Here is a 22,868-nt window from a genome sequence, read left to right as displayed (position 1 = left end):
GCACATGTCCTACTACACTGAAGGGGAACTGTAGGACTGGTATTTGAGGAGTGTTTTCTAGTTCCTTTTTAAATAGTTTAAATAGTATTTCAAATATTATTGTGAAGCTAATTTGATGACATGTAAAGGCATATAAAAGACCCACATCTTATGGCAGTGTTTGTGTGGATCGGTGAGAATTTGTAGTCACAGTCTCTTTTGGCAGCTTGTGAGGTACACACTGTTCAGTTTTTAACCCATTACACTTTACTCTTTTGTGTTACTGGGTTTGGTAAGAGTTGCTAGAAAGGTTAGAACATGTTAGAAGAGACACTTTCTTCTCTGTTTGGAAGTGGTGTTTGCTGTTTAGTGAATGCTGTCAGCCTGTGTAGGTAGCCCATCGTGTATGACCCTTGCAAGTCTGGCCCAGCAAAACACTCTTCTTGTGACTTCATCTGAGATGTGGAAGATTTCAAATAATTGCTAACACATGTCACGCCGATATTTTTACAATTTATTTTTGTAACATAAGTGAGAAATTATTTTATTTTAATTTTTGGAAATGCTTTTATTTTCAACTTTGTGTTCCATCAGACAACCTAATTGAAGAGAAGTTTATTTCTGGAAAAACTACATAGCTCAAGGACATCGTATGATAATTCTTAGTCTGTTTTTAGTAAATATTCTCTGTAGGTAAGAGTGAAGTGTTACTTTGAAATATCCTTGAGTTTTGCACTTGAACTTGAAGATCTGAACAAGTTATACGAGAACTTTATTCCTTTAGTATCATCACTATTGTTCTTTTACTGCCTCTGGTAGCTACCTTGTAGTCTTATTTGGTAAAAGCTTTGTTTCTACTGTTCTTGTAGTGGAATTATAGTTTGTGTTTTGTCAGGCTTTGTTGGTTTATGGTTTTTCTGCTGCCAGATGAAATATTATTTCCTTTAATAGGCACATGAAAATTCCAGAATTCTTGGGCAACTTGTCTGAAAGGATAACTTTTTAACCTTTCTTCAACAGTAGTCAAAGAAGTTGGTCAGTCTATCAACATATGTGTCTGAGGAAGAAAAAAAATGAGAAAATGACATTAGGACACTAGGATTTATCCACTCCTTTATCTGAAATTTGAAATTTCATCTGTACAAATGATGACTATGCTAGAAATATTCATGCAGCAAGATTGTAAGAGCTGTAGCAAAATGAAGGCCAAGTATTTTTCCTCAGACAGTGAATTGAGTAGCTAAAATAATGACAAATAATGGCAGGACTATTATTATAGATCATTCTTTGCCTTATGGAAGTTACTAGGAAAAAATACTTCCTAGCCTGAAGAGCCAATGCAAAATTATTTCGGAGGAACCCATTATGACCATCAATTCAAAATTGACCATCAATTCTTTTTTCCAGTCTCCCTTTGTTCTATAAATAAATCTGAGCTGACAGCAGAATTAACTATTTTACTTACAGTCCAGGTAGTATAGTATAGGCTTTTCTAATCTGAAATACTAGTGTACTACAATTCTGTCCTGTAATGCAAGTGAACTATTGCAACGCTCAGGGTTTTAATGCATTTTCAATTATGGACCTCCAGTGCTCAAATTACAGAGAAAAGTTGTATTCTAACAATTTTATTGGTTTTGATATCTTTTCAAAAAGAATGATTTCTTTCCGCCATGTATCTATCAGAACTTGTCATGAAAATGCAGTTCTGGTTTCTGCCATGGAACTTACAGCATCTGTGACCTCTTTCTTCATAAACTTAAAATAATTAATCAAAATTGACATCTTTATCTCAGATTCCAGTGGAGGTCAGATGCTAATTAATAGAAAAGAGATTGTTCAATCAGATGGTTTTAATGAGGTTGAACTCATACAAGTCTGTTAATGACTTGTTTCCACTCCCTTGCTCACCTTAAAGGCTTCAGACCATCACCATGAAGCAGAAGTCCATCTGCTCTCAAACTGCTCCCCAAACCATCTATTGCAGAGAGCACAGTTTTGGATGTGCAGTCATAGGGAAAACCACAAATGGAAATGGTACAAAATCCACACCTGCAGCCATTCAAAAACACGTGGAGTATGTTTCCCTCAAAGTCAAAGCAAAACAGAATACGAAGCTAGAATGCATAATGTTTCATTTTAATGTATATGGTTTAAATTTATAAAGATTAGTTTATTAACATCTGACTTGAAGCTCTGTAAAAAGAGAACTGAGTGCATTTATTTGAATGATTACCTTGTTACATATTCATATAAACACACTACCTTGTATAGCTATAACTATGTTATTGCTAAACTAAATGTCTTTGCATATATCTCACTGAAGATCAAGTATTTGCTAACTTTGGCTTTAGAAAGAAATTGCTTCTAAGTTATGCAAGTACCGAAGAAAGAGTCTGAAAACTTTCTCTACATGTTAAAATTTGGCACTTATCATTAATAGATTTCTTAGCAAATGGGTTTGTATTTAATGTGTCCTCTGGGCTCAGCACAGTCAGAGAGAAGCAAGCAGCTGTCATCCTCTGTTGATCACAGTCTTTCCCCACTCAGCCTTTCTACTGCTTGTTCTGGCTTTTTATTCAGCTCCAGAGACTTCTCATCTCTGTGTCTGTGTATTGTGCATAGTGTTCTTCTATCCATTCCACCTGTAATTAGCTCTTAGATTTGAATGTCACTGTAATTGAGAGTCCTGTTTTGTAGAGGCACTGGGATTCCTGGATTTTTGTTTTGGAACGTGAACTTCATCTTCATTATGTACACACTTAAATTCAGAGAGTTTTCTATATATCCATAAAGACCTGTTAAGAGGGTGGACCATGAACTTTCAACCAGGGATTTGTGAATATGAATCAAGTTGAAGTCTATAGGAGCTTTAAACCTTTTTTTTTCCCCCACTTACTTCTTGTAAAATCTTGAGGGATGCTAGTTAATGAATAGAAGGAAAATTGGATAGTTTTGGATTGCGTTTTAAGCACACAGTGTATGTCTTATTCATCCAAATAACTTTTTATTTCTCATTTTGGTTGTATTTTCAGTTTAAAGATGTTTAGATGAGCTATTAAATCAAATTTTTGTATTTTGATTTTACCAGATATTTCAGGTTTAGGGAAACTTCAAGCAACTGTTCATCTCATAATTTAAAAATTAGTTCTTTGACTTCTCCCTGACAGAGACTGCCTCTTTCCATAGGTTGTGTAGGTCAGTGGTCTCCAAACTTTTTTGATTGCACATTCCTATGAGTAAAATATTTTTGAACACTCTCTGCTATATGTATACATTTATGAATTACATACACCTACTGCTGTATATATCATATATTTGTCCATTGTAAACCATAAACAAAATAGGAAACAAAAAACAGATGAGAAAAAGAGCAAGTGAACTCCTTGGAAAATCCATTTTATTTATTAATGGTACAAAACACAGTTCTTTCCTGTATCCAGTACATGCTCTGGCACACTGTGGGATGAGCACACCCTACTTTGGAAACCGCTGGTATAGGTAAAAAGGGAAGACCAGTGTCATAACATAAGCTGTAATACTACCTGTCTGCAGTTAATGTGTCCATTGCATCTCTTATTTATTGTTTGAATATATTAAATTCAGTCTATTATGTTAGATGCTATAAATGTAGGTGCTAGAACATCTTCTGTCTAAACAGAAAGCCTTTTGTGAGAAGGGGGTAGAAAGATTTTTTCATACTTGTACACATTTCTGCGCACAGGGTTGGGTGCAACATTGTGGTGTGACGCTTCTAATGAGGTTGTACAAACCTCAGGGGAATTTGGTGCGTGATTAAGTTGCTTGGAACAGGACATGACCAGGCACAGCATTGATTGTGTTTCAGGTTTACACAGCTTGTGCAACAATTTTTACATCTATTATGGTTATAAGAACCACAAGGAGTGGTGAACATTTCCAGCTACACATTCTCAGCAGAGTAACCTTTATCCTTCCTATTCACTAGCAGTGACTCTTTTCCTTTCCTCTCTCTCGGAACTCCAGGATTTGAGTCTCTAGCTTTTCACTGGTCTCCTATGACCTAATTTATTACTCAAACTCTGAACAATATCCATCCTATTCTCACATTGTGTCACCACTGCAAGGTCAACTCCCTAGAAATCTTTCCAATTTCTTGTGATGGAGCTAGTTCCAGAAAATCATAGCCTATGTTTTTCATGTTTTTTAACTCTTCCATGAATGCCTGGATTATAAGCTGTTATTTGTATGCTAATGAATATCCACTTTAAAAAGTCTGTTCTTATTTTACTCTTGTAGATGTTTTTACACCAAAGTGAGCACTGTGGTAATGCTGTAGTAATCAGAGACCAGTCTTCTGATGTTTGGAAATTTTTCTAATTACTATGGTTTCTGTGGCTTTTTCTATTTTAAACATAGTTTAGTTATTGGAGGATGTCTTGTGGTACAGCGGGATGCAGTAGATTAGTGTTTATAGACTGTTTGGATCTAAGGTTGGGGTTTCGTCTGGCTCACCAAACCATACCAAGATGCCTCAGTCAAGGGCCTGGTTGTGAGTGGGTGATGAGATGCACCCGTGTGGCAAGTTGGCCTGTGGATGTTGCCCTGCTGGGCCAGCCTGTCTTCACTGACAGACCAGGAAACCTCAGATTACAGCACTCCTAAGGTGTATGGCTCAAGAAGGCACGAAAGGTTAAATGGGAATGGATCTCAGCTGTTGTGGTTTAACCCCAGCCAGCAACCAATTACCACACAGTCACTGACTTCCTCATCAGCAGGACTGGGGAGAGAACTGGGAGGGTAAAAACTGGAAAACTCTCGGGTTGAGATAAAGAGTTTAATAGAGAAAGCACAATGCCATGCATGTAAGCCAAGTAAAACTAGGAATTAAATCACTGCTTGCCATGGGCAGACAGGTGTTCAGTCATTCCTAAGAGAACAGGGCCTCATCACACGTAACAGTGACTGGGGAAGACAAATACCATTATTCTGAATGTCCCTCCCTTCCTCCTTCTTCCCCCCAGCTTTTTATACTGAGCATGAAGTCATATGGTCCAGAATATCCCTTTGGTCATTTGGGGTCACCAGTCCTGGCTGTGTCTCCTCTCAGTTTCCTGTGCATCCCCAGCCTCTTTGCCAGTGTGGAAGAGCACAAAGAAAAGATCGTGGCTCTGTGTAAGCTCTGCTCAGCAATGCCAACATCTCTACATTATCCACGCTGAGGTCAGCACAAACCCAAAACACAGCCCTGTACCAACCACTGTGAAGAAAATTAACTCTACCCCAGCTGAACCCAGCACATCAGCTTAAGTATCTATTATTCAGTTGCCAGAAATTGCAGGGATGCTGATGTCCCTGGTCAGTGTCAGCTTTACTACTTCTGTGGTCTTCAGAGCCTTTGCATAATAGAAGCACATCTAGTATTTCTCAGAAGGTGTTTCTGTTTTGTCTGATGGTAGTTGAGTAGTTACGTGTCTAGGAGGAGCTCTTTTCTCTGCCTTATGCTACTGGCTGTTACTCCATTGAGGGTCTGGTGTGTTTTTTGGAAAAAGCCTAATTGGACAATAGGTGTCAGAGCAGAGGATCAGTTCATTGACTTCAGATTGTAACAATGCATGAGCAATGGCAGCCTCGTGTCATTATGGTCAAATTACTCATTAATCCTTGTGTCCTTAAAGGTGAGTAAGGCTGTTCAGCTGGCACCTGAAGGGAAGATTATAGTCTGGAAGGATCCTGTAGCAATAAAGGTGCTTGCTGTTCGTTGTTACCTGTTCATGTTAGCATTGCACGTGCTCAGGCACACAAAACACTATACAGAAGGGAAAGTCTTAAAAACCCTGGGAACATAAGAAAGGGAGTTTGCATCTGACACTGTGTGCCTTGATGTCAGTATTCCTACTTTGACAATGGCAACTAAGAAGTTATTCAGGACTGCTTAAATTGATGCCTCTAAAGATTTAAATTGCAGCATGCTTGTTTTTAAGCAAGGGTGCCAATTTGTTACTCCCCCAAAGCCAGCTTTTCCTGGTTATTTTATTTCTGAGGAAAATAAATATCTATACATTAGAAATACAAAGAAATGTTGGGAGTAGCTTTTTTGTATGTGTTACCATCATTATCAAAGGTCTGACCCTGGCCATTTGTAAGGCATTAATTCCTGATAAACAGTAGCTGGTGGGTTTTTATTTTATTTAGTGTACTGAGTCTGAGCCTAACTGTTGTGATACACTCAGTATATCAGGGTAATGTCTAATAAAGTCAATAAAATCACTGTGAATGATCAGTGTAGGAGTGATTCAGATCCTTAGCAGTCTGTCTCTTTGCCTCCCAAAATAGTGTCTGAATCATCTCAGATACTGAGAATATTACAGTTAGTAGAGTTAGCAATGATTGTCTAAGCATCATGACTTTTAGTAAGAGTCCTCCTGTCAATCATTTTGCAACTACCATAATTTTTGCTGTATTTTTTTTTCTGTATTGAGTAAGCACAGCTTTAGGCCATTTTCCGTGCCACATCATACCTTGTGTTTTTCTGATAGTATTTGAGTATTCTAAGACTGTTTTTTTGTCCATCCTGTTCTTTCCAGGCTGTAACAATGAGAGTTTTATTGGTGGTTGTTAGTCAGGTGGTGATCATGTCAGGCATCTGCACAACAGGCCGATGTTGCATTTGACACACCTGAGGGTAGGTGGCCTATCACATGAGTTTGAAAAGATGAGAATACAGTGCCAAAGATACCCCCATCCCATTGGGACCCACAATGAGAGATGAGTGAAATACTTGGGGACATATTGGATGTCTCTTGGTTGACTTTGTGTACATATCTTCAAGTTGTCAACATCCAACTTTTCTTCCTGAGCTGTTTTAAATAGTGAGTTTAAAACTGAGGAAGACAGATAAGTAGTACAGTGAAACTGTCTAGTGCACGTTCGTTCTGGATTTCTTGCTGATCATGGTGCTCACTCATAAAAGTATTTCTTCATATATATATTGCAGCCTTGTCTTCTATGAATCTAAACTCACTCCTCAAATTTCAGTATCAGGACGTTCCATAGTTGACAGTGTAACCTCCACCAGCTCCAAAAAGCATGCATGATCCAGGTAATACCACAAAGCTTGCTTATTTTGGCAGTAATTTGGTTTGCTTATCTGGTTAAATAGCAGTATTTATGACCACGTTCCCAAGTGGGGGTGCATTACTTTTTTTAAAGATCCCTTGGTAATAATAGCTTAAAAATGTAAGACAAATTCCAGTGAAGTCAGTAACCATGTTAATTTGCAATAGCTGAGAGCCCAGTTTAGTAGCTGCATATTTTTTTATTTTATAATTACGTTTGAACTAGGTTCCTGTTTTAAATTTTTCCTTGCAGCATTGCAGATTTTACCTCTCTCCAGAAGAAACATCTGAAGTGCTTTCAGTATCTTGTCCATGTAACTGGGCCAGTCACAGGAGCAGGACATCACTTCACTGTTTTCAGTGGTGTTACAGAGGTGTTTCAGCGTTTTCAGAGCAGGAAAAGTTGTTCTTACATCTGGTGCTGGAGCTCTTGCTATCAGATCTACTTTTTAAAATTGCTTTTTGTTGTTGCAATGGCATGTTTATATTAAAAGTTGTCAACATACAAACATTAGAGTAAATTCAGAGGTGAATGCAGTGGTATTATACTTCTAAGGTCACTTTAAGATTTTTTTTTTTTCCCCTTTGTGTCCCAAAGCACAAGTTGGTTATATCAAGATTATCTGAGTGCTACAGATGTAAGCAAATAATTAATTTATTTTTTAACTTGCAGCTTCTTTACATAACGCCTCTCTGAATTACAACCAGAAATTTGAAGAGAAAAGAATTTAGGATGAGTTAGTTAAAAAGTTGAGGTACCACAAGTTAAGGAAAAAAGGGAAAAAAAGTAGGGAAGAGTCTAAACCAGAGGGATAGCATCACTACTGTAGTTCATGCCTCTGTGCCTTTTGTGAGTTACTGTAAGAGTTTCTGGAATTAGAAAGTAGAAGTAAGTTAAGAGCAATTGTGCAGATGCATATGCAGCACCTCTGGGTTTCAACTTTTACCTAAAACTTGTGTTTTAGAGCAGCGTAAGCATGTTGCATATGGCATTTTGACAATTTGTGTTCAGTAGGTCCCTGTGCTTTCTGTGTGCTTAGCAACAGGGTGGATGAAAGATGCCCAAACAGCTGGGGGGCATGTAGTAATGCTGGATAACTGTAGTACTCAGAGACAAAATTAATCTGCTCTTTGTGATGCATCCAGTGGAAATACTGTAATCTAAATGAGCAGTTCAAGGTTTTCCTTGGCAAGCCTATTGGTGTGACTGAATAGTGCTTACGCTTGAATTGTTGATAGCATGTAAGCAGAAAAGGCAAAGAGTGGTGAGGGAAACTCATGTGTTCCCTGAGGTGTAAAAGAAAAGGAATTTGGAGAGTCTGATGAGGAGCATTTCAAAATGCATCTTCATTTTCTCTAACACTGGTTACAGGAAGGGAGTTTCCTTCCATCCTAAGGGCTTGTTTGGGTAAGCATGGGCTATTTTTTAAGGATTAAGAGGCTTTAGGTGCTTGGAATTTGTTTTGTTACACATTGTTTTGATTAAATGAAAACATTTGGACTTGATTAAATTAGTTTATCTGGAGATGTTTGAGGTTGTTTTAGTATCGAAAACAAATTAGATTATGTAATTACATGAACAAACTGTATTTATCAGTGTTTTCCTAGCTGCTTTGTTGATGATTTCATGCCCTGTACTAGTGTTTCCAGCCCATAGCTGTGGCAGCTTTATTGGAATTCATCTTGCAAATGTGCTTTTTCTATGCATTGAGCTGTTCAGAGACTCCCTGTGGGGGCACCTTGATGCACCTTCTCTGCTTGGCTCATTTCAAACACATATAACCAGCAAGCTGTGCCAGACTGGAAAGAGTTAAGGTGTTTGAATGCCAGAGGAATCAAATCTTGCTATTACCAATTAAATGCCCAAGTATGGGAAGAATACTTAAAATGTATTTTCTTAAACCTATCTCCACATTCCTAAAGGACGTGTGTTCATTTATAGTAAAAAATAATTAAGCTTGTTCAGTCATATGTTGACTGTTCCTTAAGAGACCATTGAGAGCTTTAGCTGACAGTAGACCCGAGTGAGGAAATTGTTTCCTTTCCTAGATCCATTAATACTTCCTTTGCTTTGTTTGTAAAATACCAACATGTGAACTGAAATTTCTTCTCATCTTATGCAGACCTATCTTCACATTTTTATCAGGTTCTGAGCTAGAGGATTTCACTCCATAATGGATACTTTTATTCTATTTATTTTTCTTTTCAGAGGAAATGGTAATAGCCCAATGACAATCCTTTTTCTGAATGCTGGTTGAGAACATATGTGCAAACCCAGCATCTTCAAATGGTCTCTCCCAAAAAGCATGGGTCTGGTATTTGTCAGGATTGTCCCCTATTCCTCAGTATTCTGCCATTCTGTTTAGGTCCTTTAGCATCAATGACAAGACAGAACAAAGCAAAAAAGCTTACCAGAGAGGTTGAGCTGTTCAAACATACCCTGGCTTTATGTCCTGTTTCAGTCTTAAGTGGTCCTTTCCCTGGGGCTCTTTGGTCTTTGTTAAACAGAGATTACCAGAGCCTTGTCAGGGAAAAGCAGTAGTTCCTTCCTCTGCCTTTTTGAAGTCTTATGCTCCTCCAGCTCACTTTTCTCAAATGATCTGTGTGTAATTCTAGTTCTGGTGAAGCTGTGTGCCTGTGATTTCCAACACCAGTGTCATAATTAAATGCAGCCCCTTTCCTTTCTGAGGAAATAATGCAACATGAGTGTGGTCTGATTACACCTATTTAAAATAATCAGAAATTTTATTTTGATGTGGTGTAGATTTTTTCTTTATTTTTTATTTTGTCTTTTGTTTAGAGGTTGTATTTTTTTTTAATTATCATAATATTTCCCATTTGAGATTGTCAAGTTTGCAGCTTAACCTGGAGATAACATGCTATTTGTTTTTGCATGGCTGATTTGAATTTACAATTGTGTATTTCAGAATTTAGAATTTTTATTACAGAACTTCATATTCTCAGAATAGGTTTCATGTATTCTCTCTTAAACTTCCTTCCACATACATTAGGCCGAGATGTAAATCAGAATCAGTTAACTGAGTGATTTGTACCACATGATAATGTGGAAAAGTTGCAGTTTTTATTTGCTATTATGTTTAAATGCTGAGGCATTAAATGTTCTTAATTATTTACCTCATATTGGGCCTTTTAGTGTCATCTGTTTACACTTATTTGCACAAATTATTTGAGTGGGTACCCAAAGCAAATAGTTATGAAAAGGGGCATAGACCAATTATTTTCTGTTGGCATCTTCCTTCCCAGTATTTTTAGCACAAGCCTTTTGCTCAAAAATAAAGTTTTTCATATTCCTATTAATTCATTGCCCACCAGATTCCTGCAACAGAGGAACATGTGAAGAGTGCCTGGTGGTGCACAGATACCCACGCAACTTGGCCTTCTAGATATCAATTGTTTTATAGGAACAGTAGCACAGAAGAAATTAATTTATTTGTGTGGAAATTCTGGATATATTTAAAAGGATGTTTAAAAGGTGAATTTTTCATGTTACCTTGTAGCCTCAGCCGTGGAGAGAGGGGGAAAAACATCTGTAGGGTAGACCTTTTGCGCTCAAGGAATTCCACAGTAAAACTATTTTTGTTTCACTGTACTTCTTTCAGACACCAAACTGCTCCCCCCTTAATGCTATTTCATACTGTTTCATTGTGCGATTTTACTTCTCAACCACCTTGGTGTTCAACCTTGCTCAGGCACATCTTTAAAAGCACTAAAATTCTTTTTATGTTGTCTCTATTACAGGGCAGCCACTTGTTTGTGGCTGCTCAGGAAGAAATAATACCAGAGAGAGAGGTGTCTGTCACATTTTAGTTACTGATGTGGTCAACACCCTTTTATTTTGCCCTGAAGTAACAGCAGTCCTGTAAGGATGTCTTCTGTACACCCAGATGAAGTCCCAACAAGGGTTAGGACCCAAAAGAAGTAAGGCTCGCCCTGTTGTGGGGTTGCTTGCCTTCCAAGGTTGACTAGGACCATTAGCACAAGGCTACAGCTTGAAGTACGTTCAGTCAGTTTATGTTAAGTGTAAATAGAAGATAAGACAAGAAAAATATTAAATATGCTCTTGTGGAGCACAATGAAAAAGCAATTCTGGCAGTTTGCATTGTGTGTGGACCTTTCCGGTGATCAGGCATTGGCATTCCAGACCATGTCCAGGCAGTGTGAGGGTGCTCTGTGGTGAACTGGGCTGAATGTGCTGTTTCTTGAGCGTGTTTCCTGGGCCAAGGGAATTGCACAGCTGGGTTAGAACTCCTTGGGCTGCTGAGTGTTTCATTTTCTTCTTGTAACGCACAACACACAGGTTCCTTTTCCAACACTGGCCTTCTATAGTATTCATAATAGTAATAGCCTCTGGTTGTCCAGAGGTCGGAGGAATTGGAATAATGAGCGCAAGGTTCTTAATTACCTTGGATTATCTACAGTTTGTCATTTTTATTGTAATTCATTACAGACCAAGCAATACCAATCCAACAAAATGCCATGATTACTGTAAAGGTTCTTCTTTTTTTTTTTAAGTTAGAATCTTATCTTAAATTTGATGAATGAATACTGAAGTCTATTTCCCAAATACTGTTTGATTCCTGGCAAAAATTACCTTTGTTGTCTTGGGGAAAAAAAAAGAAAAAAAAAACCTTAGGGTATTTTTCCTGTTGTTTTCACATCATTTAGTTCTTGAAAATTCTGACAGTTCATTTACATTGTGATTGATTTTGGAGTCCCACATTATATTTTTAGAAAGTGCTGAACCATGGCTATTACTGTGTTTACCTCTGAGTTGAGGAGTATTTTTCATTTGATCTTGAAATTTTTCATGTTTCATCTGATAATTTATATTGCTGTAAATGTGCAAGTGCTAGCTGGCGCAGAAATAATTATCCCTGTCTTTCTATTGGAGTTGCAAGGTTTTAATGCTTTGGAGTTTGTATATGAAATAATTTGTGTAGAATCTCCCCATATTTTTATGATCTTCATGGGTGGATGCAAATTAGCTTATTTTATCTGAGAAATAAATGTTAAGCAAAAATCTAGATCCTCTGCAAGAAATAGTTTTCTAGAGAACAACCAAGACTTAGTCAAAATGGAAGATTTGTACCTAGTACTTTCTATTCTCAGGTGAGTTTTTTTGCAGACTTCTAGGAATGGGTAAATAGTCCAGGATTTTCAGAAACAGGAGTCTGACAAGGAAGAGTATCTGAACCAAAGTGTGAATAAGAGATGTAGCCAGACACCACATCAGTTTAGTGTTTTGCTTAATAGCATCATGAAATGAAGTAGCTGGGATATCCAAGGGAAGAATTGCTTTCTGTGTTTGTCATGGAGAGAAGATGTGAATGAGACAGAGGTCAGAGAGCACAAGGAGGGGAAGGGAAGTGGTTCTGCCACAAGGCAGTTAGAAGTGCATGTCAGATGGATCGTCGTTCCTCAGGTGACTGAATGAAGAGCAAAGCTCTCCAGCTCTAGTCCTTTTCTTTTCAACTTGTGTGTGATATGTGGCCAGATGATAATACTAAAGCTAAAGTCATTAACAAAATTTTTATTTCTGTTTTCCTTTCAGTTATTTGCCACCTACCATGCATGAATGGAGGCCAGTGTAGTTCTAGAGATAAATGCCAGTGCCCTCCTAATTACACTGGGAAACTCTGTCAGATTCCTGTGCAGACTGCCAGTTCTCAAAAACTCTACCATCACTCGCAACAGGTGAACAAGGCAGTAGGATCACAAGTTATCCACTCTACTCATACTTTACCACTGACAATGTCTGGACAGCAAGGTGTAAAAGGTAACTTCTTTCTTGATAGATATTTTTAACATGTTGCTTTTAACAAATTTTATTTTGGGTATTCAACCAGTAACAATAGTGCTGCATCTATCTACGTATTTCAAATATTGACACCACAACTTGAGTCATGAGCTCACCAGAATGTCTGGAACATATTTCAAATATTGACACCACAACTTGAATCATGAGCTCACCAGAATGTTTGGAACATATTTCGCTCAATGACTGAAATAATAAGAAATAACAATGTTACTAAAAAGAGTTTGTAGGTAAATTTACTTTGCTTTATGGTAGGATTTAATGCAAACTGCAGAGTCAAGGGATAATGCGGGGGGGGGGGGGGTTCTTCCAGAAGTGTACAGTGTTCAAAAAGACAATGACTGTGGTTGAACAGAGTTTATAAATTGCAGTATACATAGACAGAGAGTTGCAAGTGATTCCATGGTTACTAGTGGAGGGAAGAGACCATGCTTTTCAACACAAAAAAATTTAAATCTATCGCAAAACTAAAAATACAAGTCATGTTTATCTTACATTATTTGTTAGAGTCTTACAAGTTAATTTTGTGGTGAACTTTTTAGTGTAGATAGGCCATAATATGATTCACTTAAAGAGAACATTCCTTCCAGGTCAAATAACAATATCATTAAAAAAAAAAAAAAAAGTCAGGTTTTCCTACTGCTAATACTGTGAAGAAGATGGAGGATTAGAAAAAAGGAAACCTGTGATGTTAATCAAATCTTCCTAGTCAAAGAAAGTTCATTCAGCTTCAGCTTACTCTTTGCTCTAATACTTTTATTGTGAAGTGAAAACTTCTGATGACTTTGAAGAGAAGTGTTGAATTTATTTCTTATGAGTCCTATGGGTCTAGGTAGGATTTTATCTGGGTGAGATCTTGTCCATATAAAGTGACCCCTGCAACTCAGATTCTCAACATATGACCTAATGTGAATTTTGTTTGCTTGTTTAATTGCCAGATTGATTTTTGGTCAAGGGTAATTTTAAAATTACCTCTCCAAGGTTGGTATCTCTGAATAAAAAGAAAATATACAGGGAAAGATGTGAGGAGGCTCAGTTACTGGCAAATAGTTTCTGAATTATTTTGCTAAAATATATTTGTAATAAATACAATCTAAGGTAGTAACTCTGTATTCAGAAAGGGACATAGCTGTGAAGGAGCTGTTGACAGTATCCTAGAAACACAATGTTTTATAAGTATTTTTCAGTATCTCCTCTATCCAAAGAAGAGAATATAATTACCTAAACATTTAGCAGAGCATCAATTTATTTCTATGCCTTCATAATTCCAGATGAAATAATTTTAGACAATACAGTGGACCACAACCCCCAAATTTTTAAGACATAGTTATTCTTCAGATTCTCTCTTAAAATGCACAATAGGTTCCTCATTGCTGAAGAGTCTGACCTCTTGAATATTTTTTTCCTGTCCTTCAAATCCTCATAGGAATCATTAGCAGTCACAATGCCTTTTCTTCTCTTTATGTGTCCAAATGAGGATGTTGGATTGTTGAGAGATGAATATTTTATTTCTTTAAAGGAAAGAATAAAACAATTCATCCTGAAATGGCTGGCAGAAACAAAAATGAGCACATCTAGGCAGTGATCCAAGACCTGGAGAGGATTGTGCTAATAATACTGCATGGGAGAACCCAGGCTAAATTTGATGTTTTCAACATCTGAACATCTCTGGGTGGATTGAGACACTAAAGCAGAGAAATTCAGTGATTTCTTTGGAGGAGTAATACATTTTTTAGATTTAGCAGCTACAGGAACTAGTTGAAGGGATCCCTTTTCATACATAAAAATGTTGGGGTGAGTTTTGGTCTTTTTGTAGGCAGACTAGGCTGTCTTGTCTTGCCCTCCAAACCCAGTCTAAGCCTGAAAAGGACCTCACTGCTTCTGTTTGTAGCACTGGAGCTTTCCCCTGTGGGTTTGTCTCTAGCAGACCTCACATAGCATACACTTTGCTTGTGGGTTGTTTTCAGCTACAGGCAAGATCTTCACACTGCAGCCATATTGTGCTGACTTTCTACCATCCTATTCCTGATGTTTCTGCCCAAGTATGTTGACAATTTTCATAAATGAATCAATGAAGCAATGCAGTCAATGTAAAAATAAGTCTGTTTCTTTTAAGAAATATCTTTGTGAGACCAATTAATACTGATAATGTGCCTAGAGAAAGGAAAATAATGTCAAAAACCAAAAGCACTTTCTTCAAAATGTTATAATTTTAAGGTAGCTCCAGTAAATTAAATATGCCTCCTGAGGAGTGGAGCTGAAAATATCTAATCAAATTTCACAGGGCAGTTCAAACTTCAGGAGACGAGCAGATAATTCAGAAGACTCAACAATCCAGTGTGCATTATAGAGAAAGTTGTGTCAAATGGTATTTTATTGGTTCTTGATATTTGGAAGGGATGGATTGTCTGGCCTCAAGTAGCCTGTGCAGTACTCACTGACAGGAGAGGCCCAGCCAGACGCAGGAAATGCTGCTTTAGTTATGCAGCTTACGACCCGCACAGCTTGTAACACACAACTTCTCCCTACCCACCCCAATAATAATTTGATTTACTTTAAAAAGGGCATTTTGTGTTCCAGGGGAAAGAGGCTTAAGGGTCACAAGCAGATCTGTGCAGATTGCATTGACTGGAGGGTCTAAGTCTACATACCCAGACGAAAAACTACAACCGTATATAAAAATGGAAGTGTCTGAAAATCATTTCCTCCCCCTTTATCTGCCAAGCCCTGAATGCAAAGTTCAACAAAGGGAGTGGTGATTTTAGATGGTTCAGATGCTGGCAACTCTTGCAGGGGCGAACTTGGGACTTGGCAGGTATATAAAGGTGAAGGGATGAAATCTGAAGCTTATTCTGTGTTCCAGGGAAAGATGATGGATCTGAAAAAGAAAATAAAGCTTACTATATATCCAAAAATAACCTAGTTGAGTATGAATTCTGGAACTTTGAATGGGATTCTTACTACACAGTATGACCACAAGTATTATAGTCATACCAGCCAATTTGGACATCCATGTTTATCTAGCAGTCTTTATAATCCTATAATGTTGTTCTTTCCTTCATGAAGACTTTTTATTTTCTTGTTTTGTTAATGAGACTCTGTGTGTTCTTTAAGCCTTCTCTCTAACCCCCAAATTTGGGCTTCATTTATATTTCAGTCACTTGAAGGCACTCTCTAAAAATTCTGATGTACAAAAATGAAATGTCTTAGAAGTGCCTCAGATATCTTTTTTACATATTTTATTACCAATTTCTCTTATGTGTTTTTCCTTCAATTATTTTAGTGAAGTTCCCTCCTAACATAGTGAATATCCATGTGAAACATCCCCCTGAAGCCTCAGTTCAGATCCATCAAGTGTCAAGGATTGACAGCACATCAACAGGACAAAAAGCGAAAGTACCTCAGCCAGTACATCCACAGGTCTCTTACCAAGGTCTTCCATATCAGAAGACCCAGAAGGGACATACAACTTACACAAATCAACAACCCATTCCTCATATGTTTCCTGTTTCAGTTAAAACTCAGCTTGGGCGCTGCTTTCAGGAGACTGTTGGGACACAGGTAAGACATGTTTGCTAAGGCTTGTGAGACAGGTAGCTTTAAAACTCTGTTATAAAAGAATGGGGGAAAAAAAATCAAAAAATCCAACAGTTGGAGGGAAAGGATAGATTTGACATTCTTTTCTGCAAAAAAATTATTTTGAGAATGTAACATTTTTATTAAGTAACATTTTTCTGAACCTCTTCTCCTTCAAGCTAATGTCTTTGTTTTCTGTGGACTTGGGTCCCTGACATTTTGGTTTCAATTATTTTATCCATAGCTTTTTCCTGTTCTCATGGAATTTCCTATTCAACAACTTCATATGTGTTACAGTATTTTAGGCTAATGTCTTGAATCTGTTGAATTGTGAGCATTGAATGGGGTAGAAAAAGCATGAAAGCCAACTGAGTGTTCACTAGAACATTAAAACCTAGTTCACTTAAGAGAAGTATGTTCATATCACATTTTTCATACAACTGTTTAAAATTGTGCATCTTCTTTTAATCTTGAAAGCATTTTAATAACAGTACATGTTTTTGTATTTGCAATATATTTGAATATATATAGAGAGAGAGAGATAAGGATATGTGATAAGATTGTTAAGAAGTCAGCAAAATCCTGTTATCTATTGCTTATGATCTTTCTAAAATTTGGCTTTTCAGGTCAAATGTCTTTAAGGTGAAGGTATACCTCAGACAGAAATAATGTGTGAGGTTTCATGCAAAATCGCTAATTTTGGGAGGTAATGTTAAGAGAGTAAGTGTGCTGTTTTTCAGGCTAAAGGATACTTTGACTGTCATTGGAGACATGAATTTTAAGTTTATCACAAGGGTTGCTTTGCTTTTGGTCCTTCAAATGATATGCAACAAAAGTTAGTCAATTTTCAAGCATCAAATGTTGTATATATTTCCAGTATATTTCAGAAATGCTTGTTAGATGTTGGTGGCAAAATTATCCAAAGATTTCACTGGCACAGAGCATTCCTTCCCTTCAAAGGGACATCACCCATTGTTCCTGAGATGTAGGACTGAAGCAAAATGCTCTTTACAAGTGTTTCTTCTGGCTGTTTCTTCCACCTGTCTGTGAATTTTTTAAAGGCTCTTAAGCTGTGTGCAACTCCAAAGAAGAGGGAAGAGACCTCACTCCCTTACAGAGGGGCAAGGAGTTTGGAAAGGATCAGTAATGAGAAGAAGACAGGAGCAGAAGTAGGATGTAGTCAGAAGCAGGGTGAAGGTGGCATAGTTGTCAGGTCCTCCCCCTGCCGTGGGCAGAATGTTGAACTTGAAATCAAAGTTCCTTAGTCTCAGTCACCTGCCATCTCTAGTAAGTTGACATGAGGATGCTTAAAAGTAATTAATTCTGAAAAATATAATGGAAGAAGTTAATTTACATGTCATCGCACACCAAACATTTTTTTAGAAGACCAGAGTTAAGTTTGCATATGGAATGTTAAAGGCTGGACTTTACTAATTGTCAAATGATTGATTTGGGATCTACAGCGTTAATTTACACTGGTGGGTTCTTGATGCTTATCTGTTTAAAACACAGTAAAACCTTCCTTTTTTTTTCTGTTTTCTCAACAAGTGTTAAAGCACATGGTCATTTGATATTTCATGGATTTTACATTAAAAAATGAAACAGGGCCTGTGTCAAACAACCTTTTCACTCTATTTCCTAAAAATGAGTAATCTAAGAAGTATGGCATCACAATGCGCAATCCTAAAAATCTGGACATAAGTGTGATAATTAATTATTTTGGTTTATTATTATTATTATTATTATTATTATTATTATTATTATTATTATTATTTAGTGCTGGGTTGTTTTTGGTTTTTTTTTTGAGATTTCTCTTTGTACTCGTATATAAAAGAATACAAAATTAATTTATTGCTCTAACACTTGGCAGTGGTTGCTGTTTTATCTCCTATCTCTTTTTGAAGGGGGAGAAAAGGGAAAATGAGCTTGAATTACCCTCATGTCTGACTTGGAATCTGACTAAATACCAAGTTACCAATTTTTATAACTTTTTTTTACAGTGTTCCTCCAGAAAAATGTGACTTTGCAGTGGCCTCAAGAAAGGGTGGTGCCTCCTAGGTTAGAACAGTGCATGCTCTCAGTGTTTACAGATTTCATTGATCAGTGTCAATCTTTAATAAGAGTGTAGTAAGGATTTCAGAAGCGTTCTCTTAGTGATGGTTCAATTTAGAATTGGAGTTGCAGAATGGGATTTTGTAGAGCATTCCTTTAAGACCCATATAAATACAGATCTAAGTGACTCATTCACCTTTTCAGATTTGAATCTGAAATGTCATTATTTTTCCTGTGGCCAGTCAATGCTTATTTTTTATGTGAAGTATGCCTTGAAATGGGAAATACAATTTATTTTTTTTAAACTTCTTAATAGATCTACTCTAAAAGAATTAGCTTTTCAATTTCTTTCATATTTGCTTTGCTGTATCTATGGGTTCTCGCTATTTGTTCAGATGCAGTACTAAAGTGAGCTTTCCCTATAAGTAGCAATGTGTTGCAAGTCCTTTCTGGAGCTGATGCTGGATAATTTTGATACCCATACTTAGTTTAACAATCATCAGTGTTTATACATTTTTTTGCGGGGTGGATTGTGTATTTGGCTTCAGAAATGTTTTATTAAATATCCTGGGATTCTGAGATGACTTTACTGTCTCTAGAGAAGATTGGTGGAAGGATTTGTGTGTGGCCTCTTGTAGACAAGTCAACTAAGTTGATTAGGGCTTTGCTGAACTTCCTTTTGGTCCATGCTAAAAGCACAGGATTAAAAGTGTATCAGAATCTTTCGTGGTTTTGTGTGGATGTGTAACTTTTACCATTCTGTGTTTCTCTCCATCCCTTTTTCTCTCCTTATCTTCCTCAAATTTCAGCTGCTCTTCAGTTACAGGTCCTTTGATTTTAGTGCTCTGAGGTTTTTTCATAATCTTCTGTGGAATATTTTTCATCTCCCAGCACATTCTTCCTTGCCCCACTTTAGCTAAATTCCCTTAACGTATCTCATTCAAAAACAGTAGGATAATCAATTTCCAGGACAGACAGAGTGCATTTTCTGCAGTGAATTTCCAAGAGAGTGTATACTGTTAAAGTTAGCAACTGGAGCCACCTTGAAGTTCAGTTATTGTGGCACAGATGGTTGGAGAATCTGGTCACTTTGTCAGGCCTACAATCACTTTTCATTAATGACATAGGAATTCTTTCAGACCTTCTCTTCCCTTAGCTGTCTGTAGTATCATAAGTGACTGTAACCAAAGGCAGCATCCAAAAGAACAAGCTAGTAAAAGGTGAATGAAAATATGTCAGTCTACCAGCTCAGAAGGACAGGGAGAGTGAAAGGAGCAAGCGGAATGAAATTTCGTAGTTTAATAACAATAGATAGACAAAGACATAAATTTTTATAAATACACATGTATGTCTGTGTTGTTTAATTGTGATTGTTTTCTGAAGTGTCCTCAGCACTGTGAAGTGGAAAGATAACTACAAAAGTAGCATTACTATTTGAATTTTTAAAAGGTATTATAGGAAGCGAATAGTATTTTGGATGGCTCTGTTTTTTTCTCAAGTCAATTCACTTTTCCTGGCTGCCTCTATTTTCTCTGAGTGGAACACTCAGCAATTATTTCTCCTCTGGGAGATGTTAATGGTGATTGCTCCAGGATAGCTTATCATGTTACATGATAGCTCACAATGATACATCCCACACAAAAGCTGTGGTTCATCAAACTCTTTCCTAGTACCACAAAGATTTTTGCAGGGCATATCATAAACCATATTAAGCTGCAGACATAACATATAGGAAACAAACCTTTACCTAAACTTGCCCATTATTATATAGAAAATGATGTAGAGGAAATAGAGACTTGAAGTTGGGAAACAGACATAACGGAAGCAGTAGGACAAAAATCCCAATTGATGTGGAGAGCAGTAAATTTCTGGAGAGCACTCTATAATGCTGCCTTCAAACGCTGGAGGCTGGGCTAGTGTCCCACAAATATTTTACAGCCATGTGGTCCTTTATTTCTGAAATCCAAGGAGTTGGTCAGCTTAGACCACTGATTCACTGAGTCCTATTTAAAAAAGCAAGCAGATAAGGAAGATTTTGTTTCTCTTCTTTAATTCCTCCTCTTCAGATGATTTTAATTCTAATAAAAATGCCTTTATTATGACACAGGATATCTTGTTTCCCAAAATACTTCTACAGTGTCAGTGGTGTACCGAGTAAAGATTGTGTTGGTATTCTTGAGTATTGTTGATTTTGCATATAATTTCTTTCCATTTAAACCAAGAAAAGAGTGCACTTGCCTACTGTCTGTGAAAATCCATATAAATTGATTGAGCTCTACTTTTTTCACCCCTTAAGATCACTTTGAAGTGTTTACTAAGTATATTCATGTGTTTCCCTATGGTTAGTGCATTGCAGTATTATTGCTAAAAAAAGGGGTTTTTTTCCTCAAAATTATTGGGTCTTTTCTTTGCATCAATGTAAAAAAGGAGGTATTTTTGCAAAGCAGCAAGAAATTGGAGAATTGCAATTGGCATTGCAAAAAATTCGTCTAAATCAGGCTCTTTCTGTCTAGATTCACATGTAATACTGTTTTCCTCAGCAGATATTTTTGGGTATTAGGTTTACCAAAGGAGACTTCTAGTGATCTCAGCATCTGTAGTTTAAAAGCAAGTTAAAAACTATTGTTATTCTACAGAGAGATAGATACTGGAGTTGCTTACCTTGATGAAGGGAGCACATGGCAAAATGTCCAGAAGAGAAGCTGGCTATGAAGTCATGTCTGCCCATGCTTGTTCAGTCCTCCTCGTGTGACTGCTGAGAGGAGCTGGACTGCTCTCTGAAATGATCACTGCAAGAATTTCAGAAATGCTGTTTTCTGATCCCCCCTGCTCTTGTGGTGTTTTAAATCCAAGTCAATTCTGGATTGCTCTGTTCCATGGTATATGTTCCATTCCTCATTTTTCAGTGGTTTGCTGCATGATGCTTTGCACTTCCCTTGCAAAGCGCTTTAAAAGATGCTGCAGAGAAGATCCATACTTGTTACAGCTCTGTTGAAAAGGATGCCTGAATTAGTTGTTTTGGTATTGTGAAGTGAACCTAAGTGGATTAGAGTGCTACTTTGGAAAATCATATTAAAGAAAATTACAATATGACATCTATAGCAGATGAGAGAAACTTATTGTGATAGATGAGTGGTTTTAATTAATCGGTTTTAATTATTTAAATTATTTAATAAATAACATTAATGATGAACACTAGAAAATACTTTTAAAAATTGTAAGGGTTGTCCATTTTTCAGTGCAATCAAAACTCTCATGTAAGCATTAAAATGTGTTTCAAATTCTGCTTAGTATGTCTGATCAACAGATATTAGTTAACCAACTTCTTAAGTGGGATAAATTTCTATGGAAACTGTTTATTTAATACTTTGTTTCAGCAATGTCTTTTACAGGAAACATTTGTTCTGATTTGAGCAACACAGTTCTGCTGTCAGACTTAATGGACAACAGAATAAAGCCCATGGATAGGTGGCAGCTGGAAAAGGTCAGAAATTATCAACATTCTGTTATGGTCAAGCTTCTGACTACAAATCATTAAGTGTTTGCCTCCTTCAAACATGGGCATATACTGATTGGGTACTTGAGAATATACATACAGTTTTTAAAGAACCCGTCTTGGATAATTGATGAGTTTTTCATTATGGGCAATAATAAACAAATGCATCGAAGTTTTTGAGTTAGAAATCAGAAGACCAAAAAATGTTGATAGTCCTTAATTGCCTAACTTAACATATCAATACTACTGTAGAAATATAATCATAGTGTATGTAGTGTGGAGGTGATGACAGTAGTAATATGCCTGTTGAAGTTATTCATTCAACGGGATAAGCATCCCTGTCAAACTTCGGATTTATGAAAACATTTCCTTTGGAGGTAAATTTCAGGCATTTCCTTTTTTTGACAGCTGCATGAAATGAACTTTCAAATTTATCTCCTTTAGGTGGGAGAAGTGATATAATTTTGTGATTCATACTGGTACTTTTTCTCTTAGAGCACTTTTAAAACCTCTTTTCTTTAGAGTAACCTTAAAAATACCATCTCATAAAATAAAATAACTGTCTGGAATTCCTTGAAGCTCATGGCTTGGCTTCTGAAGTTCTTAAACAAATAGACTGTCAGAAAATGGTGTGGATTCATTTCCAGGATTAATGCTTCATTTTTAGTAGTTACTTTGCAAGATCAATACTCTGAAATATCAGAAGATTAAAGATGTATCAGATACCAAAATCACCAAACATTGTTTTAATTACTCAAATAGAAGAAAGCTGGATAATTTTTACTTGCTTATGAAGAATGTTCTGCTTAAGCCAAAACAAATTCTTTACCAG

The 22,868-nt window shown here is 36.9% G+C and overlaps 1 protein-coding gene across 1 annotated transcript in view; it reads left to right on the top strand.

Annotated features, from left to right (window-relative positions):
- LTBP1 (latent transforming growth factor beta binding protein 1) overlaps positions 1-22,868 on the top strand; it is a 181,793-nt gene that overhangs the window by 68,488 nt on the left and 90,437 nt on the right. Inside the window, exons 6-7 of the mRNA XM_062490245.1 lie at positions 12,649-12,873; positions 16,196-16,473. Coding sequence (XP_062346229.1) covers positions 12,649-12,873; positions 16,196-16,473 — 503 coding nt within the window. The remainder of the gene's footprint in view (positions 1-12,648; positions 12,874-16,195; positions 16,474-22,868) is intronic.

This window comes from Cinclus cinclus, chromosome 3, assembly GCF_963662255.1.
Source record: "Cinclus cinclus chromosome 3, bCinCin1.1, whole genome shotgun sequence".
Classification (NCBI taxonomy): Eukaryota; Metazoa; Chordata; class Aves; order Passeriformes; family Cinclidae; genus Cinclus; species Cinclus cinclus.
Note: the sequence above shows the minus strand (reverse complement) of the source record. Positions and strands in the feature narration are given on the sequence as shown.